This window comes from Odocoileus virginianus, chromosome 19 (assembly GCF_023699985.2).
Source record: "Odocoileus virginianus isolate 20LAN1187 ecotype Illinois chromosome 19, Ovbor_1.2, whole genome shotgun sequence".
Classification (NCBI taxonomy): Eukaryota; Metazoa; Chordata; class Mammalia; order Artiodactyla; family Cervidae; genus Odocoileus; species Odocoileus virginianus.
The window spans coordinates 42,523,630-42,543,914 of NC_069692.1; the positions used below are offsets into that span (position 1 = coordinate 42,523,630).

Here is a 20,285-nt window from a genome sequence, read left to right on the forward strand (position 1 = left end):
CATTTTAATTACCATCTAAACACAACAAAAGAAACATTCTAATACACAATAAGAGAACCATTCTAATCAGAATATATCAGAACTTTACATGGTTTTATTTATACATTACTGGTAACGAAAGCAAACTTTATACAAAAAGTTTTATACAAATAAAAAAATCCTTGGCTAGGCACAGCCATTCATGTGTGTGTATACAACAAACACACACACACACAGAAAGTATTTTACATCATTATAATTATACATATTTACAGACACACTATTTAAATTATTTTACAATTTAACAAAATGAGGACAGGCAATTACAAAAGCAAATAAAAATGGATGAAACAAACTAAATAATGGTTAAGTTTAAAATGTTACAAAACTATTTTTAAAAATCTAGAAAAGAAAGTCATTTATTTGAAATATCAAAACTAAGATTTCAATACTGTTTCATTGTTGCTTTTACCTTAATAACAAGTTGTAACCTGTTTAGAAATAAATATCCTGATCAGTAACAGGTGAGCAAGTCAGACTGATGTCAGGAACAAGTTGACCATGTTGGCCTGAAGTTAAGAGTCAGCATGTAATAACAAATGAAGATTATTATCTGGGAATCAAATATGCCATAAAACTGCCCTCTCCTGCTCCATTAAAAACATGAAGAATTCCAAGTTTTTGTGTAGTATGCAATATCAATTAAGACTCCAAGAAACTCAGCAACTTATCTGTAATATAAGAAAATGCTAAAGTTACGATACTGTTTTTCTGATATGATTATTTCATGATATTTCATGAACTGCTGTTCTTTCAAGTGAGTTCTACTTAGACAATATGTGTGTGTATGTGTGTTAGTCACTCAGTCATGTCTGACTCTTTGCAACCCCATGAACTCTAGCCTGCCAGAATCCTCTGTCCATGGGATTCTCCAGGCAAGAATACTGGAGTGGGTTGCCATGCCCTTCTCCTGGGGATCTTCCCAATCTAGGGATCGAACCTGGGTCTCCCTTGTTGCAAGCAGATTCTTAACCATCTGAGCCACCAGGGAAGGCCTAGATAATACTGATGGTTAAAGAACTAGCTTTTTCCAGAATTAGGTTGGTAACTTTATCATTACACTCTGCTTTTGACAAGAATTTAATGAGACTATAGTACTTGAAGGGAAAAATATCAGCAAAGAAACAAACTAGGAATGAAATAACATACTATTTGTGCTATCACGCAAGCAAATAAAATGTCAAGTATCAAATCCATGAAAAAAAATTGTACATTTGCAATGGAATTTGGAAATTTCAAACTAATAAACATCACTTCCAGACACAAGTTAATTCTTTCATGAATGGACATTATCCTCAAAAAGAGAATGGAAGTCACATTTTATAACAATGTTCAAATAAAACCGCAGTTTAACTTCTTAAAGGTAGCGAAAATTTTTAACTTTATTTATAATGAATCTGAAAAATAATCAGGCAATTTTTGCATCAAACTACTTTTTTAAGGTTCTTTAGAATAAGCTTTTTCTTCAAATCCCCCATTATTCAATCTTACATTCTGAATTACATAAGTAGTATTTTAACTTCACATAAACTAAATATTTTTTGAAGATTTCATTAAGAAACTAGTTGCTCTAAGAGGATACTGAAATTAACAGATTATCTAAAAGACAGTAATTTATACTATGTTTAGGAACAGATTTTTATAACTCAAAAATATTCAGAACCCATCACAATGAGATCAAAGTCCAAATATGGTTTTTACTAAGATTTACCTATAAAGTTGGGTGTTTGGATTCAAATAACTATGACTACAAATCAACTGAAAAACAGTGATTTGTTAGATATCTTTACAATTTTCCTTACAGAAAAATCCAAAATATTTAGGCAACTGGCCTAGGTCTTAAAGAAAAAACTCTGATACATATTGCCTTAATAAATCTACATAAGAATGGCTTAAAGAAACATGTTTGTGTACATTATTAATAATTTAATGTGGTAAATCGTGTCACCTCTTCAGATGACAGTGGATTTCATGTTTTTAAATGTATATTTTATATTTAAAGTATTTTAGCACTCAATTAAAAATGAGAAAAATGTTAAATTACAATGACTGTACAGACTTCACTGGCTATGAAATATACTGCTATTCAAAAATGTTTTCTTTTCTTTCTTTTGGCTGCACCATACGGCATGCAGGATCTTAGTTCTCTGACCAGGGATCGAACTGAGGCCCCCTGAAGTGGAAGAACAGAGTCTGAACCTCTGGGCCTCCAGGGAATTCCCTCAAGAATGCTTTTCCTTTTCTTTATCTCTAAAAATGTATAATCAATCATCAAATGGGTCTGCCCCCGCCTTAGACTCATGAGCATGCAGAAGGTGGAGGAGAGAGGTCCTGATCTAACCGCAGCAGGCTTCATTGAGCACGTCCCACCTTCTAAGACAGGTGACTCAGAAGACTTCCTGAGCACGCATTCTCCAACCTATGACGGAAGCACGAGCTGAACTAGATGTCTCTCACCCACCACTCACATTTCAATGACTAGTGAGCCACTAACCGCACAAGTAGTGTCAGACACTTACTTTACTAGCCTCCTGCAGTGTATCCATTAACTACCTGCATTTGGACTTTTCAAAGAGCTTCATTAGCTGCTGGAATCTTTCTGAGACCTGAAAAATTTTAAATGAGGGTTAACTGTAAATATTGTAATAATATATTCTGTATCTTTGATGAATATTTTCAGAAAACATCTAAAATAAATTTTTAAAAAATTTTAAAAAATAAAGTCAGCCTTCTGATTTGTGGGGGAAAAAAAGAAAACATCTAAAGACAGAGAAAGCTACTCTTAATAATAATGGTAAAGTAATATTTCCGAAAACAAAATATCTTTGTAATAAAGGTAACTGCTATTTAACTTTTCAATATTAAACTTTCTTAAGCAACAAAGTATCATTATAAAATTGTTTGAGACCAAATAAGTAAATGGTAAAATGACAGAAAAAAGAATTAGGATTGTTTCAAATTTCTTCCACAATCATCAAGCTTTTAGCAGTTCTACATGATGAACGTGAAGAATCAAACCCTTTTTTTTTTTTGGCCCCACTGTGCAGCTTGCAGGGCCTTGGCTCCCCAACCATGGACTGAATCCACACTCTTGGTAATGAAAGTACAGAGTCCTATCTACTGGATGACCAAAGAATTCTCCAAAGAGCAATACTTTTAAAGATGTTAGCTAATAAATATCTATATATTTTAAACACATTAAAAATAAAATCTAAGTATTTACAGTAGTACCATCTGTGAAACAACAGAGATGTAAAATTTGGGTAGTTACCTGATATGGATTTTTATTCAACTTAGCAGCTAAATGAGTAAATGTTTTCAATGATGGCCCTTTTTTCTGACATTCCAATAAAATTTCCCGGTCATCATTTCTGAAGGGGGAAAAATGTTAAGTTTTTGTAGGTTATAACAGAAAGGTAAGAAAAAGTTCACTTTCTTAATATCTACTAATAACAACTGGCATTTTTGTTAAAACTCATAAAAAAAGGAAAAGTGTATATACTAAAATAAAGGACAATGGTTATCTGAGAGATAAGATTATGGATGATTTTAATCTTTGAGTTCATACATATTTCCCAAATTTTCTAAAACAAATACACTAATGTATTTTTCTAATGACAAAAATGAAAGATTTTCTTAAAATTCTACCTGTAGTGTGTAAATAGTACTTATAAAGTAGGGCCCAAACATGATCACAGATTTAATAGGTAAGAAGAACCAAAAAGTAATATAGAATTCAGATATTCTAATCCCTAGAGCTCTGCTTTTTCTACATGGTCTGAACCAATGTTTGTTATTACAATCTCTTGAGATTTTACCAGCTACAGGTTACCTGAAATGAAAGCATGGAGGACTGAGGTATTAAAACTGATCCCAATTTCAAGAAAATTCAGTATCATTATACACTCTAGCCAGTCTGGAGATCATGTTCCTCTAGCTTAATGGATTACAACTGTGGTTACCTTTACATCTGAAAGGCGGTCTTTACACCTGCATTTTTTTTTTTAAGTTCACATTAAAATACAACAAAATTTATAAAACTTTTTTTTGAAACTTCTAACTTCAGGGGAAAACTCAAATTACACTCAGTCACACTTTTTGTCCTATTCACCACCTGTCATTCCTCCTTTCTTAAAAAAATGTGTGTATACTATTTCCCTTACAAGTGAAAGATTTTTTTTCATTGAAAAAGTGAGGTTAAAACATAGTGAAAAGCTCTGTCCATCATGCCAGTACACTTCCCTGGTCAAGGACCACTGCTCTAGACTGTTCTACAGGACAGCTGGGCTGTATCCTAGAGTGTATTTTCTATCAACTTTGGCCACTTTGAAAGTGATCCCTTTCCCTATTTTAAGTTGGGATAAAACTATGACATGATAGATTTCTGGTGTCTCAAAATTTCCTGGTGATTTAATAGTCTCTTAAGATTCTTACCTTGTCCACGAAACTATAATTTCTCCCTTCTTTTTAATAACATTCTTTGCAGAAAGGCTTGTGAAAGAAGTAGCAGGCGCTGCTGATGCATCCTTAGTCCCTGGGCTTTCCTTTAATGATGCGGAGTCTTTAGTTACTGAAGGGGCCTTTTTCTTACTGGCTTTCCTTCGATGAGCATTACTGTCCTCACCAGAGTCTTGAGTAATTTTTTTGGTCTTTTCCCTACTGGTTAAATCTGTTTCCTTTCTCTGTTTTTTTTGAGAAGAAGGATTTAGATCAGAAAGATTTCTTCTCTTTTTGTGAGGATTATCCAATGTCCCAGGCAACTCTGAACTGTTGGAATTTAATGCTGACTCTGAGTTTAAATCATCCTTTTTCACTTCACCTGAACTGGAAGCTTCCGAGGTTAGATCAATACAGGCCTCCTCAACGACGCATTCCAAAGGCCTGTTTGCCACCTGCACATTTTCTTCCTTTGAGTTATCTTCATCGACACAGATCACCGGACACCCCAAGTCTTCAACAACTACAGCAGGATGGTTACCTTCATTTTTACTGTCACTTGAAACATCTTGTGTCAAATCAATAAAAGTATCAACGGTTTCAGGCTGCATATTGTCTAATACTGGAGCATTTTGATCCACACTACTTCCAGAACATCCCAACTGATTAATATTTAAAACTGTTACTTCTACAAGTTCCCCCAACTTTTTGGTCTCGGTGACTGGATCTTTTGTGAGGTCTATACATGTGTTTGGAAGATGATCCTCAACAGAATGTGGAATTTCTTCCACTGGAGGCAATTCTTCAATGCTTTCAGGCACTTTTGGTTCCCATACTTGATGCAACTTGAAACATTCTTCAGCCTCTTCGGTACTTTGACTCACTTTACCTGAAGCATCTTTAAGAAATTCATATATGTCAGGAACTTTTGTTTGTATTACACAGTCTTGTTCCTCATGAACTAGTCTACCATCAACATTCTTACTGGAATTTTTCAGTTCCTCCACAGACTTAAAAACTCTGTTCTGACATGAAATATATTCTTCCTCCATGGCTTCACCAGCTTTCTTTTCCATTCTCGGCAGAGAGTTATCAGTCACTGTACTCTGTACAAGAGTAGGGGAGGTGGATGGTGCTGCACGCCGAATTTTCACAATGAAGTGATCGTTGGACTTTTCCATTATGACAGCATGCATGGGGAGGTTAGGGTGGTACTGAAAGCCTGGGGCAACAGGCCGGCTTGTCCACGACGAAGAACAACTTGATTTACTGCTTGAATTATCAGACTCCAGGGCTAAATGAATATCCTGTTCAGACGCGTCCTCTTCCTCCAGTAAGGCATCCTCACTAAAATGGGCACTAATAACTTCTTCGGGCGTTGAATTAGACAAAGCTTCTGGCTTTAAAAAACTGAGATGGCCGTCTGACTTCAGAGGCGATGGTACTGTTAAAGAGACGGCTAGATCTTCAAGAAGTATGGAAGAAATGCAGGGCTTGCTCTTTTCTGAACCACATACATTATCTTTACTTAAAGCTAGGTTAGTGGACACTTCGAACATACAACTTTCATCCAACACGTCCGGATGGACTGGCAAGGAAAGCCCCGAAGACAGAGACGGACCTTTCTCAGATGACAGTAAGGACCAGTTGTCATCACTGATTATCTTAGGGCAAGGAGAAACCACCCCTGAAACCAGCTCTTCAGTTGTACAAGCTGGTATAGATTCACATTTGAGACTCTCTAGCAGCTGTTTCTCTGGTGTCTTTAACTCCCAGTCACTTTTTTCATTGCAGTTGACACTGTTGTCCAAAAGATCAGAACCTTGCAACAAACTTTTAAATATTTCTCCCATCTGTGCATCACTCACTAAATTAAACGTAAGGCTAGATGCCTGCTGTTCAGTAAGAATCTCGAAACTGCGTTCTGGCTTCGAAGGAGTGAGCTGGGATGTCTGGGCATCCTCTGTGGTGCTACCTTCGATTCTTCCTGGCTTTAGGGTGCTCAGGCAGTTTGGTTCCAAGGCGTGCTCTGCAGACTGAGAATTCTTCATATTATCAAAGCAAGTGTTAGTAGTCTTTTTAACGTCATGCTTTACTGTGTTAATACTGGAATTCTTTTGCTCTTGATGTTTTTCCTCAGATTTTTTACAACCTACTGAAGACTTAGAAGAACCAGAATTTTCTGATTTGAGGGATTTCTCTTTCAACATTTCTTTGCCCAAGTTGTTTATATTCCCCTTCTGACAGTGTGAAGATCGTGCTTTGTCCTTACTTTTCTTTTCAAGCTTCCCTTCGTCACTGTCACTGCCAACATTTATGGAGTCACAAAATTTTACAAAGATTTTCTTAAGTTTTGCAAACAAATAGTCGAGTTGTTCATCTACAAATTTCCACAATTTTTTTTTCATATCTGGTAGCTGCTGTTCAAATAAACGATCCACGATGCCATTCTTTTTAACTTGCTTGAGTTTGGACTCTATAACATCACAGAGATTCTTCTGTAAAGTAGTCACTGACTTAGATATTTTGGACAAGTCCAGGTATTTAATTAGTGATGTAAAACTCAAAATCGCTGACTCAATAATTCTATGAAACTGTATTAGTGAAAACTTGACCTTGAATTTCATGTAACTTTTCCTTACATGTTTCCTTATCATTCGTAGCATGTGCATAATCTCTCGGACAGAAGAGGGTGTGACAGTGATCGGAACTATTTTCTCCAGGCTGGAAGTGCTCACTGGTCTCTCTTTCTTCTCTGTTTCTGAAGATCTGCTAGCTTCACTTCGTCTTCTATCCCATCTGCTTTTGGTCTGGTGCATTTTCATAGGGGGTATCTTCCTGTTGTCCTTATCCAAGTGCACAGAGCTGTTCCTGCTTGCTGGGCTAGTTTTTGTCTTCTTCACTTCCGCAGAACCTCTTGGTTTGGCACTTTTGTCAAAACTTCTTTGTGGTTCAGGTTTTTCGCTGTCACTGATAATTTCCCCTTCTTCTAATTCATCTAAAGATGAATTCTTGTGGGAGTCTGCTTCTGCAAATTTGTCAGATTTGCATATTGGCTTTTGATTTTCCTTGTTGAGATCAGACTGACTTGTGGAGGTAGAATGAGCTGAATTTGGTAGAAACACATCTGTGAAAGAGAAAAGCATATTATTGCCACATGTCCAATGAGTGTTTATCATTTAACATTTCCACTTTAAATATAACAAAAAATTAAATGTTGAGGCAATTTATTATTTTAATAGCTCTTAAAAAAAAAGCAGAATGTTAATGTCTAACACTTATTATATGATTCATCTTTACTGGTCGGAGAAGGTGCCTGACAATAATGATACTGCACAGTCTGATCATTTGGGTAACCAGCAAAACCAACTGTTCAAGTTTCTTGATGTTAGCAGCATCACCTACTCTCTGCCATTTGATGATGATTTTTAAACAAGAAAGTATCTGAAAACAGGCAAAGAATATTTGAAACAATCTGTCCTACCATTCTCTTTTTCATATAAATAAGCACTACCTAAACCTAGACTAAAGGCTCAGTGTACATTACTAGCTAACAACAGAGGTGTGGACACTAGTTTATTATAAAATAAAAGCACTGATTCATCTTGCTGGTGTGTTTTACATTCTCACATAAGATAAGCCATAGGAGATAATATAAAGTATTACCTTTATGACTATTATTATATAATGGAACTTGAGATGTACTTTCCAGTCTAAGAACTTTTGCTACAGGTCTCACTGGACTATTCAGAGGACTGATGGCTTCTGGAATGGGTCTCAGCTGATTAAAGTCAATGCTCAGAACTGAGTTCTCATCATCATGATAAACTGAGTTTGTTTCACCAGCTTCCATTCTGTCATCCATTAACTCAGTCTGCTGAAGTGAAGATTCTGGAGTCTCTTTAGGTAAGCAAGGATCCAAATGACAAGACTTGTTCTCAACCAGTGGTGGGTCTACAAGAGAAGGCTCAAGTTTTGGTGTACCACCTTCTGAAAGGACAGATGGCAGAATGCCAGTTTCTTCAACTGAAGGCTGCAAAATGCTTTCACTGGATTTGGTCATGTTTGTTGAAAATGCCTCCTTCATTTCTGTCTCTTCAGAGATACTACAAGAATTTAAGTCACTGTTTCTTTTGCTGTCCAATTCCAAGCCGATGTTCTGAGGAACATTTGTCTGTGGTGTGTCTGTTATCACAGGAACTGTGGCCCTGGCACCAGTAACAGTCTGCTGCATTGCTGCGGATGGAGATAACGAAGATTCTGTTGGTTCCGTTTCCACAGGTGCTGAGAAGGAAGTCTCCGTGCCACACGTGGGTGTGTCAGAAGGCACAGCGTTCTCCACAGATGCCACGGACAAACTGTTTCCTTCTGCTTTCCGTTCTGAAACACTGGTCCTGGGTTCAGATGCTGCTGTAACAGCATCCTTTGGTTCCAATGACTCAGCTTTGGTTTCCTCTGTGGTATGTTCAAGGACAGAGGGGACACATGTCACAGTCTGAGCCTGCACCAATGACTCAGAAGCACGTAAGTCACAGGACAGGGGAGTATCGGTTATGGTATGCTGGTTCTCCTGAGAAACAGGCTGCTTTTTAGCGGGAGAAAGAGTTAAGTTCAGTTTTTCCATAAAGCTCAACTTTAAGTCTTTGTTTTGCGGCTCATTTGGGGCACTCTCAGCTCTAACTGCTGGCTCCTTACCATTCGCTCCTTCAGGAGCATCACTGCTGGAGACTTCCCCTTTATCGTTTTTCGGCTCGTTCTGTCTCTTTAAGTCTGCGGTGGCTTTCTTGCTTTCTCTGTTAGTCCTCTGCAAACGCCCCGGAGGTGCTCTTTCTTCGTGTCTAACATGCTTATTTTCCTCCTTGCTCTCCCGGTCCCTTTTCCTCTTCTCTTCAGTTCTGTGCCTTTCTGCTCTGAAAGCTGTGCTTTCCCGCTGGTGCCCAGCATCAGCTTCTGTGGAATCAGTGTGTTTGTGAGTTCTACTGGCTAAAAGAGAAGACAGGCACCTTCCTTCTTGAAAACTATGATTACTTACAGCCCTGTCTCTTTTACAATCTTCCCAGCCTCTTCTCTCCTCGACATGGTATTTACCTGAATTGTGAGAAGACTTCGCTAGCTCATTTTTGGAATGCGGAAGCACCGCTCGTTCAGATCTTCTCCAATGATCCTGGCCTTTCACTACTGATTTCGACTTCTGATCAACTTTTCTTTCTTCTTTGTCTTGTGATTTAAGTTCTTTTCTATTTACATTTTGTGATCTTTCACTTTGTCTTTCGAGCTTTTTGTCACTTTGAGATTCTAGTCGAGTGTGTGACTTATCTCTAGAGCTTTCTTTCTCCCAAGAAGAGCTGATGCGTTCATTTTTATGATCTAAATCTGTGTTACTTTTCAACTTTGCAGTTTTGCTTTCAGCCTTTGGTTCGCCTTTACCATATTTCTCGGGATGTCCCTGTGGCCTTTGACTGGCCTCCGTGTTCCTCAGCTCACCATCACCATAGCCAGCGCTCAAGTCTTTTCGTATTCTGTCAGTCCCCCGGTTGTACTGGCTATGTCGACTATCTTTCCTTCCTCTTCTATGATCCTCATTTGAACTACTCTCACCAACCTGATAATGGAAACGTGACCAAATGCCATTGGTGGAGTGTTTTTCAACAGATGTAGGCAAATGCAAAGTGCTCTTTTTTTCACAGTGTGATTTTCCTTCCTTTTCGTGGTTTGGCAGTGAAGTGCTATAATGTACATCTTTAGAAACATCACTTTTCACTCTGTGATCAGTCTTTGAAGAATCATCCAAATGGGGAGATCTGGATTTAAGATCTTTTGTTTTAACTAGATCTGATGTCCTTGAAGCTTTATGATTATTCCGAAAATGTGGAAACTCTGACAGTCTATTGAGAAATAAAATTAACACCAAAAACAAAGTTAATTCCTTTTTAATAACCCAAGGTTTAATCACATGTGATACACTTTAAAATTGGGGGCCCACATACTGGCAAAACTAATTTTCCTTTGTAAAAAAGAATAAGTAGTAGTAAGACTTTACCAGTTCCCAATGTAATGGACAAGTTTTTAAAACAAAGAACTCTCTTTCATTTGCTTTGCTCAAACCAAGCCTGAAAGACCTCTCAGGTTTCTCCCAGCACTGGCCAATGTCGTTCAGATTTCTTTCACTACAGGAGACAGAAAACCAGGGAGGGAGGGAGGAGTGGTGGGAAAAAAGAGGAGAAGAGGTGGGATGGGGCAGTTCTGTGATAGATGACCAAAGCTGCGCTTTACTGTCCTGTGGCTTTAATAGCAAGAAGTGAGAAACCAGAGGCTGGAAAGAGCAAGAGGGGATGAACAGTTCTGAGCACAAAGACCACTCCCAGTTCAGCTGAGAGGTGATGGGCAGCAGTGGCAGCAGAAATGGGCGAGAAGTGAATGAGTCGAGAGAATATAGACATAAAAATCAACAGGACATGGCAATGGATTGGGATCTGAAGGGTAACAAAGTGCTCAGTGTTACTGATGCCTCCCAGGCAGGCGGCCTGCACGTCCCAGTTTGCCAAGTAGTATCAGTGTAATTACTAACAGCACTTCCTTCTACCCTTGAAAGTGTCCTGGTCTGGGCAATAAATTAAATGGTCATTCTATCCTTCAGACTCTCTAGCTTGCACCAACTAAATAAATGTTGGTGGAATCCACTAAGCAAGGAATAATGGAATGGGTTCAATCTTAAATTCAGTGTTGGATGAGGTAACTTTGAAAATTTTGTACAGATGTAAAGTAGTTATCTACATAGAAATGAAACCGACTAGTACAAGTAAGATTACATCAAAAGAAAATATTGAAAGACAAAGGAAAGCAAAGACATAGCTTAGAAGAAAACCAACTTCGCCAGAAAAACAAGTCTCAAGTTAGGAAGAAAAGTAAGGCTCATGAAAGCCAAAGGGAGAAAACTATTTCAAGAAAAAAGGGTCAACTATGTCAAATTGTAAAGACAAGTTAAAATGATGAATTTAGTGGCAGTCACAGGAGGAAGAGATCAGAGCAGACTGGGTTTGAGAGTGAGTAGAAATGGAAGGTGGAGAAACAGATAGCAAATTTCGATAACTGTCTTGGAGGTTTGGACTATCAAGGGGAGAAGAGATGAAATTCTCTGAGCCAATACTGCTCCAACCAAAAAAAAAAGGTGAGAGAGGGAGAGAGAGAAATTAAGTAGAAAATCCATTTCAGAGGAAAAAGAATATGTAATTGCGAGATATTTTAAGAGTTGTCTATGACAGAATGTATGATGCAGACATCCTCTTTGTATTTTAGTAATTCGGTGGGCCCCGTCTGGAGCCCATGACATACACCATCATCTTCCCAGGATCAAAGAATTTCAGAACAAGATCCCAGTATATTACAAAACTGGATACATTCAGAGAGGTATGTGGCAGTATTCTATTAATAATCATGCAGAAATCATTATGACAATACACCATTAGAATATTAGCTCTTCTCCGTGAAACCTTAAAAATTTAACAAAATGCATGATTTTCATTATCTTTCCAAAGTTAAAAATATTCCACATATCAAAATTCATGTAATTTACAAACATATCCACATTCTTCAATCATACCTTTGGTGAAGATTATTTATTTCCTCATCCTTGCGGTTTATTTCCACTCTGGCAGTTTTGATAAGTGCTGAGATATTTTTCTTAAGAGACTGGTTTTCATTTTTTAAGCTAAAATTCTAAACATCATAAAATATATTTAGTAAAGTATGTATCTATGGAATAAACCACTATTTATAATAGCTATTGATTACTGAATGCTAACTACATGCTAGGCATCACTTGTTTTATCTTATGAAATTCTTGTTAACAGTTGTAGGAGGACTACAGTGATGCTCGTTATACAAATGGGGAGGTTGAGATTCAGAGAAGAAACTGGCACCAAAGAAAGGCTATTTAAAATGAAACAATTTAAAAGAGGGATGAAAATGAAAAACCAATAAATAACCAGAAAAAAAGTTCTGCCTGGGTCATTATTTTGGAAATGATAAAATCTGTGTTATATTTAATAACTGGAGGTTTAACTTGAAATAATATACTAATTCTTAGGTGAACAAAGAATGAATTGAGGACTGATTGGCTCTTTGGGAGAAAGGGAAAAGAAAGAGAAACAACTTTACCAAAAAATAAAAATCAGAACAGGACATTCCTAATTCTGCAGCATGATAACAAAAAAAGCTACTCTGGCAAAAACTGTGAGGGCACCACCATTTTCCCCCATCAGTCATTCTAAATCTTGGCTCCTCAAGCCATTCTTTTAAACCACCTGATACAATCAAAATTTTCTATTCTTTAACTATTAACTAGTCTAGCAACATTTATTTAATCATTGGTCAATATCATTGAACAAATCAAGCAGTTTTCTTTTATCAGTTTCATTGACACTGGAAATAATGCATATTTGGCCAGATTTGCTATTTCACATAACACTTTGAAGAAAAGTTTTCTTATAATCTGTCAACCCTTTAGCATTTTGATTTCTAACAAAGGATTTTACTAAATTTTTATTTTAAAGGCTAATAAGGCAACAATAAAATATTCATTATAATTCTACCTGTGTCTGTATTTCTTTAAACTTTTTCATCAGCTCTTTCATTTGCAACTGACATTTTCCATATTCTGCCTGCAACTGTAAAATACAAAAAGATCAAGCACCATTTTAAATTATTTTCTTAACTTAAATGACATTTCAAAATACTTAAAACTTTATAAATCAACCCACAAAGTAGGGTAAATGAGGTCTATTTCTATTAACAGGTATTTAGTTAGACTACTAGTTTTTAAAGTTGGGCCTGCCAGTAATGTTATTTTCTTTAGTTTCACATTCAGTCTCCAAACTTTAAATTCAAATAATGTAGAAAGAAATTTGTCTGCATGAAGTCTTGGGACAATTTATAATTTAGTACAAATCATGAAAAGACAAAATGTTTTATCATACTGATTTACCTGTTGAGATTTTATATATTTAGACACTTAAATTTAATCAAGCAAAATTAAAACTACATTTAGGCAAACATTTAGAAGACACTGTTTTAAAGCAGATCTGAAGGCAGAAACTGATGTAAATATTCTTTTAGTCTAAGAGCTACTTCTCAAACATAGAACGCCTATTCAGAAGTTAGCCAATGTCTGCATTTCAGGAGATATCAAAGCACAAAATAACCATCGTTCATAATTCTGGTAATCCATACGTCATTATATGTTGCCTCCTTTGCAGTTCCTTCTTCAGTCAGGATTTCTTCATATAAATCCAAACAATTCCTGGATGGTACAGAGGATTTGGATGCATTGTCTAAAACAAACAAGAAACCCTTCCATTAAAATAAGTATTTCCAGATTCAATAAAATCCCTATCAAAACTCCAATGGCATTTTTCAAAGAAATGGGAAAAACAATCCTAAAGTATGTACGGAACCACAAGACTGCAAACAGCCATAGCAATCGAGAAAGAAGATGAGAGGGGGAGGCATCAAACTTCCTGATTTCAAACTATAACACAACACTGCAGTAATCAGAAGTATACTTTTATAGGAATAAGAACAAACACACGAGTGTAACAGCTCTTTCACAACTTGTCTAGCAAGTTTTCTGGTCCACACTGGAAAACACTCCCATGCGGGAGAAAAACGGATGCAGAGATCAGTGGAACATAACAGAAAGCACAGAAATAAACGCAGGCATGCACAGTCATAGGCGACTCAGGAGGTGAAGAATCTGCCTGCAATGCAAGAGACCTGGGCTTGATCCCGGGTCAGGAAGATCCACTGGAGAAGAACATGGAAACCCACTCCAGTATTCTTGCCTGGAGAATCCCATGGACAGACGAGCCTAGCAGACCACAGTCCATACTGTCGCAAAGAGTTAGACACGACTGAAGTGACTTCACAGGCAGGCACGCGTATACGGCCCCAACTTATGACAAAGGAGCCAAGAATATACAATGGGGAAAGGATAGTCCCTTCAGCAGATGGTGTTGGGAAAACTGGACAGCCACAAGCAAAAGAAAGAAAGTAGACCCTCATATTTATATAGTTCACACAGAAATCAACTCAAATTAAAAACCTGGATTTAAAACCTTCAACCACACTTAATATCTTGTAATAAGCTATAATGGAAAAGAATACAAAAAAAGAATATACCTCTATCTATCTATATATATATATATACTGGATCACTTTACTGTATGCCTGAAACTAACAAGACAATGTAAGCCAACTCTATTCCAAAAAAAGGGTTAAGGCTACATGCTTCCAATGCAGGGGACACGGGCTCCATTCCTGGCTGGAGAACTAAAATCCCATGAGCCCTGCAGAGGGGCCAAAAAGAAAAAAAAAAAAGGAAAAAAAAATTTAAAAAACTGAAATGTACGTAAACAGAGACTAAAAACGATGGTTACCAAGGGCTAGGGGTGGGGGAAAAGAGATATTGATCAAACTCTTCTGAGTTTGTGGACAAGTACAAACTTCCAGCTATAAGATGATTAAGTTCTGGGGATATAATGTACAACATAGTGATAATAGTTAATAACACTATTTTATATAATCAAAAATTGCTGAGAGTAATCCTAAAGAGATAGTAATCACGTGATGCTATACAGGTGTTAGCTAATGCTATGGTGGTTATTATTTCACAATATTTAAGTGTATAAAATCAACACACTATACATCTTAAACTTACTTAATATTATATGTCAATTATATCTCAATAAAACTAGGGTAAAAAAGGAAAAATATACATGTCAAGCGTTTTGATGTAGGGTCTACCTCTACACAAAGAGCTATACATTTCCCCATCTCTTGTATTTCATCTAAATCTATACTAATTTCAGATTAGAACTAGAGAACCACTTTATCTACAACAAATTTATCAACAAATCAGATGTAAAGATCATATTTGTTCAAAGCTTTGAAAAATAAGATTGCAGCAAAGTTTTCTCAATTAGAAAGATCATTAGATTCTCTGCATATTACACTCGTACTGATTCATTTGAAAATACATAGAGTGCCTACCCTTCCAAAAGTTCCAGTGTCATGTAGCCTGTAACAGTGTGTGAGGTAATACATGCAGTCACCGCCACCAGGCTTTTTTCAATGGTACAAAATACTTTTCCGTAAGGTCCAATTAAACCTGACACCCAGGTGAAAAACAAACCTAAGGGCTAATTTTTTCACTGATAAAGATGTTGGTTAAAAAATAGTTACCTGAGTATAATCACTTCAAAGAAAAGGCAAATTGTTGAGAAGCTATGAGTTATGCCAGGAATTGGTAACAACAAAATAAACACTTCCAACAGACTGACCAAACAAAATAAGAAAGCATTTTGTTACAGAATTTACATACCAGAACCAGCACTGTCCAACCCAGCATATATGTCCAAAGAACCTTCATCATTATTTTTAAGAGGAGAAGCTGGAAAAAAAAAAAATCAAAGGCTGGTTAAAACTGACTCTATGTACTTAGTGAAGTTTTTCCATTTCTACTCTGTAGGACCAGAAAAAGAGTATCAGTCTTATGCCAAAAAAGAAAACTGTTTAGAAGATTTTGTACATCCTTATAGACACACACATCTTAGTACACAGATACAGACTTAAAAACTCACTTTCAAAAACCATACTAGTAATAAGATTCCCAATCCAGTATCAGAACAATCTTCCTGCAAAAATAAAAACTCTAAACAAAATATTAAAAGCTAACTGCAGTTAATGCTCTATCACCAGACTTACTGTAGCAATCATTTCAGAATATATACAAACATGGAATTATTATATTGTACATCTGAAATTACTTAAATATTATATGTAAACGGTTCCTAAATTAAAAAAAAAAAAAAAGGCTATCTGAAGAACTAAAGAGAAATCCAAAGCAGGCAAAAACTGTAGAGGAGGTGACCGCTGCAAGAAGCAATGAATTCCTCTCCCCCTTTTTTACAAGTTTTTGCGCAAGGATAAGCTCTAGTTGGAACCACAGTAGGCAGAAAAACTCAGATGGACACTTCTAGTCCTAATAGCTTGAAGAACTAGAGAAAAAACTTTGGGGGTGATAACAGCAACTACAAAGAGGAAATCCAAAGAGCCACAGAAAGGACTCCCCAAACTGTGCCCAAATCTGAATAACACAAGCAAAGGTTAAAACTCCCAGGAGTCCAGCTAAAAGCTAAAGAATCTCTGAGCTAAACAGAGAGTGCAGCTACTGTTCACCACAGGGAAGACAGAAGACTAAGTTCAGTTGAGATAAATGCCTGCTAAAATTAAAAACACTTTCAGAGGAATATAACAGAATCATGTATCTCGAACACTTACAATGTCCAAAACGCAATTCAAAACTTCTCAAAAGAAATCTTGGTAGAAAATAAAAACAACTCCAAAACCAAATGAAAATTCTAAAACTGAACCTACAATACCTAATGTAAAAAGATTCAACAGAAGAGGCAGTGAGCTTGAAGACAGATCAATAAATTATCCAATTGCAAGAATAGAGGAAAAAATATTTTAAAAAAGATCAATCTTACTAACCTATAGAATATCACGAGTTCTCACATACTATAGACCTGGAGTCCCAGAAAAAAAGAGACAACGGGAAGGAAAGTGATTCTAGAAGGGTGCTAGAGGATACTAGAAGGACCAAACTGGTAGATAACTGAGTAAATACAAAAGACTAATATTTCACCTCAATAGGTTTTAACTCCTCTTAGTTTATTTAAGATACATACAACAGGCTAAAATAAAAATTACAGCACTGTAGGGTTCATGACATCTTCAACATAAAGGGACGGAAGGAGGCCAAATGCAACTATATGTACAAGATTCTACATCTTACATAAAGATTTAGACTATAAAGTAAAAACATTTTATTTGTACATAATGTAAAATAAATACATTATAAAATAAATACATAAAATAAATAATAAACACCTTTTAAGAACTAGACTATAAAATGCTAAAGATGTATACTGCAGTCCCTTGAGCAACCAACTATAAAAAACAGCGCAGAAAGGTATAACCAAAAAGCTAATGTGCAAATCAGAATGAAATTCTAAAATATATTCAAATATCTGAAAAAGGCAAGAAAATCAGAAAGGAAAAAAACTGATGAGATAAACTAAACTTTTAAAATGATAGGTCTAAATCCAATCACAGCAATAAAGGACATTACTGTATTAACTGATAAAACTGGTATAAAGATGGTAGACTAAGTAAAATTATAGTATTAGTGTTAAATTTACTGAAATTGATGATTATGCCGTCTTTAAGTAAGAAAACCAACTTTTGCTTGTGAAATATACACTGAAGTATTTGTTGGGTTTTTTTTTGTTGTTTTTTTTTTATATTTTATTTATTTTATTTGGTTGCATTGGGTCTTAGTAACAGCATGTGGGATCTAGTTTCCTGACCAGGCATCAAACCTGGGCCCCCTCCATTAGGAGCACAGAGTCCCAGCCACTGGACCACCCGGGAAATCCCGACACTGAAGTATTTGGATGTAAAGGACCATAATGTATACAACTGATTATCAAATAGGTCAGGAAAAAACTGTGTGCATGTATGTGTATAAATAAAAAAGTATGTGCACAATGTTAAGGCCACTGGCATAGGTAAAAGGTTCCTTGCATGTTTTTATTCTTGCAACTTTTCTATAAGTTTGAAATTACAGATATAATAAAAGACAAGTACAAAAAATGTTATATGAATAAAAATGTTGGTGAAATCATGTTAACTAGTAAAAATAAAAACATACACTATGTATGTAACTATCAAAACAACGTATGCATGTGGACAAAAACTTGAGAAAGAGCAATATACAGAAATGAAAACAGCTATTTCCAGCAAATGAGAATAACAAAATAGTTTTGTCCTTCAAAATAAGAGTTACAGTTGTGATACTTATGAATCTAAATGAAAAGTAAAGGTGGTCATTATACTTTCCATTTTTCTATTGGTTTAGAATTTTTCAAAGAAAAAATATCATAAGACAAATATATAGCAGCATAACAATTTGAAAAAACATCAGCAAAAATAATTAAATAACACCAAAAATCAAATAATGCTATCCAGAGTGGTTATGATGACCATATTCCACATGAATCTATTTCATGTCTATGGATATTAGTTTTTTAAAACATATTCTTCCTCCTAGTTCAGTTGGTAAAGAATCTGCCTGCAATGCAGGAGACATGGGGTCGATCCCTGGGTCAGGAAGATCCCCTGGAGAAGGAAATGGCAAACCACTTCAGTATTCTTGCCCGGAGAACCCCATGGACAGAGAAGTCTGGCAGGCTGCAGTCCATGGGGTCACAAGAGTCAGACATGATATAGTTACTAAACCACTATCAAGCAAAAATGGAATTCTACTACACATGTTTTACAACTACCCTTTTTCATTCTACAGCAATTATAATTCTGATCAATAAATATACAACTATATCCTCAATAAATTTAATGAGATTGTCATAGCATAATTAGAATTAAGACCAAAGAACTAAAATGTTATGCCAGAATTTGGAAGTTTAAAATCTGCATATTACTAAAAATATTTCCATTTTATGAGCTTATTTTACTATTAGATTTTGGCTGTCTATTTCAAACTGATCATCTATTTGTGACTCTCCCTAAACAACAATAAGCAAGTACCACTCCATTTACTGGAAATATCAATTCCAACAAGTATCTATCATATATATATATATGGTAAGTATATATATGGTATATGTGTGTGTATATATATATATAAACACATACACATACACCTTATCAATGAAAGCACCAAGTACTAACCATTGGACCACCAGGGAATTCCCCTAGTTCACTGTTCAGTCCCTCAGTCATGCCTGACCCTCTGTGACCCCATGGACTGCAGCACGCCAGGCCTCCCTGTCCTTCACTGTCTCCTGGAGTTTGCTCAAACTCATGTCCACTGAGTTGATAATGCCATCCAACCACCTCATCCTGTTGTCTACTTCTCCTTGCCCTCAGTCTTTCCCAGCATTGGGGTCTTTTCCAATGAGCTGGCTCTTTGCATCAGGTGACCAAAGTATTGGAGCTTCAGGATCAAGTCCTTCCAAAGAATATTCAGGGCTGATTTTAAGATTGACTAGTTTGATCTCCTTGCTGTCCAAGAGACTCTCAAGAGTCTTCTAAAGCAGCACAGTTTGAAAGCATCAGTTCTTCAGCGCTCAGCCTTCTTCATGGTCCAGCTCTCACATCCGCACATGATACTGGAGAAACCACAGCTTTGACTAGACGGACCTTGGTCGGCAAAACGATGTCTCTGCTTTTTAATGTGCTGTCTAGGTTTGTCAGGCTTCCCAGGTGGCTTAACGGTAAAGAATCCACCCGCAACACAGGACACCCAGGAGCTATGCGGCTATGACCCCTGGGCCGGGAAGATCACTGGGAGGAGGAAATGGCAACCCACTCCAGTACTCTTGCCTGGAGAATCCCGTGGACTACAGTCCAGGGTGTTGCAAGGAGTTGAACACAACTGAAGCAACTTAGCACGCACACACGTCTAGATTCGTTATAGCTTTTCTTCCAAGAAATAAGCGTCTTTTAACTTCATGGCTGCAGTCACTATCCACAGTGATTTTGGCCCCCCAAAATAAAGTCTGTCACTATTTCCATTTTTTCCTCATCTGTCTGCATGAAGTGACGGGACCGAATACCATGATCTTCATTTTTGAGTGTTGAGTTTCAAGCCAGCTTTTTTCCTTATATTTTTTTCCTTATATTTTTTCATATGACAATAAAAAATCATTACTGCTTATACTGGCAAAGTT

At 36.5% G+C, this 20,285-nt stretch overlaps 1 protein-coding gene and 1 non-coding gene across 5 annotated transcripts in view; one reads left to right on the forward strand and one right to left on the reverse strand.

Moving 5' to 3' along the window:
• CASP8AP2 (caspase 8 associated protein 2) overlaps positions 1-20,285 on the reverse strand; it is a 37,481-nt gene that overhangs the window by 5,937 nt on the left and 11,259 nt on the right. For 2 of the 4 annotated variants that reach the window (XM_020898199.2, XM_020898200.2), the window contains exons 3-11: positions 15,854-15,922; positions 13,705-13,805; positions 13,068-13,142; positions 12,077-12,192; positions 8,143-10,361; positions 4,474-7,603; positions 3,311-3,410; positions 2,559-2,645; positions 75-710 (exon numbers count right to left, since the gene is read on the reverse strand). In XM_020898199.2, the coding sequence (XP_020753858.2) occupies positions 2,589-2,645; positions 3,311-3,410; positions 4,474-7,603; positions 8,143-10,361; positions 12,077-12,192; positions 13,068-13,142; positions 13,705-13,805; positions 15,854-15,922 (5,867 nt within the window). In that variant the 3' untranslated portion in view covers positions 75-710; positions 2,559-2,588. Of the gene's footprint in view, positions 1-74; positions 711-2,558; positions 2,646-3,310; positions 3,411-4,473; positions 7,604-8,142; positions 10,362-12,076; positions 12,193-13,067; positions 13,143-13,704; positions 13,806-15,853; positions 15,923-20,285 lie in introns of those variants that run through there. The other 2 variants (XR_011481924.1, XM_070450107.1) reach the window with 1 other exon arrangement.
• Positions 14,063-14,126, forward strand: LOC139029752 (U7 small nuclear RNA). The gene has a single exon (XR_011481954.1). It is a non-coding gene; the product is annotated as a U7 small nuclear RNA (small nuclear RNA).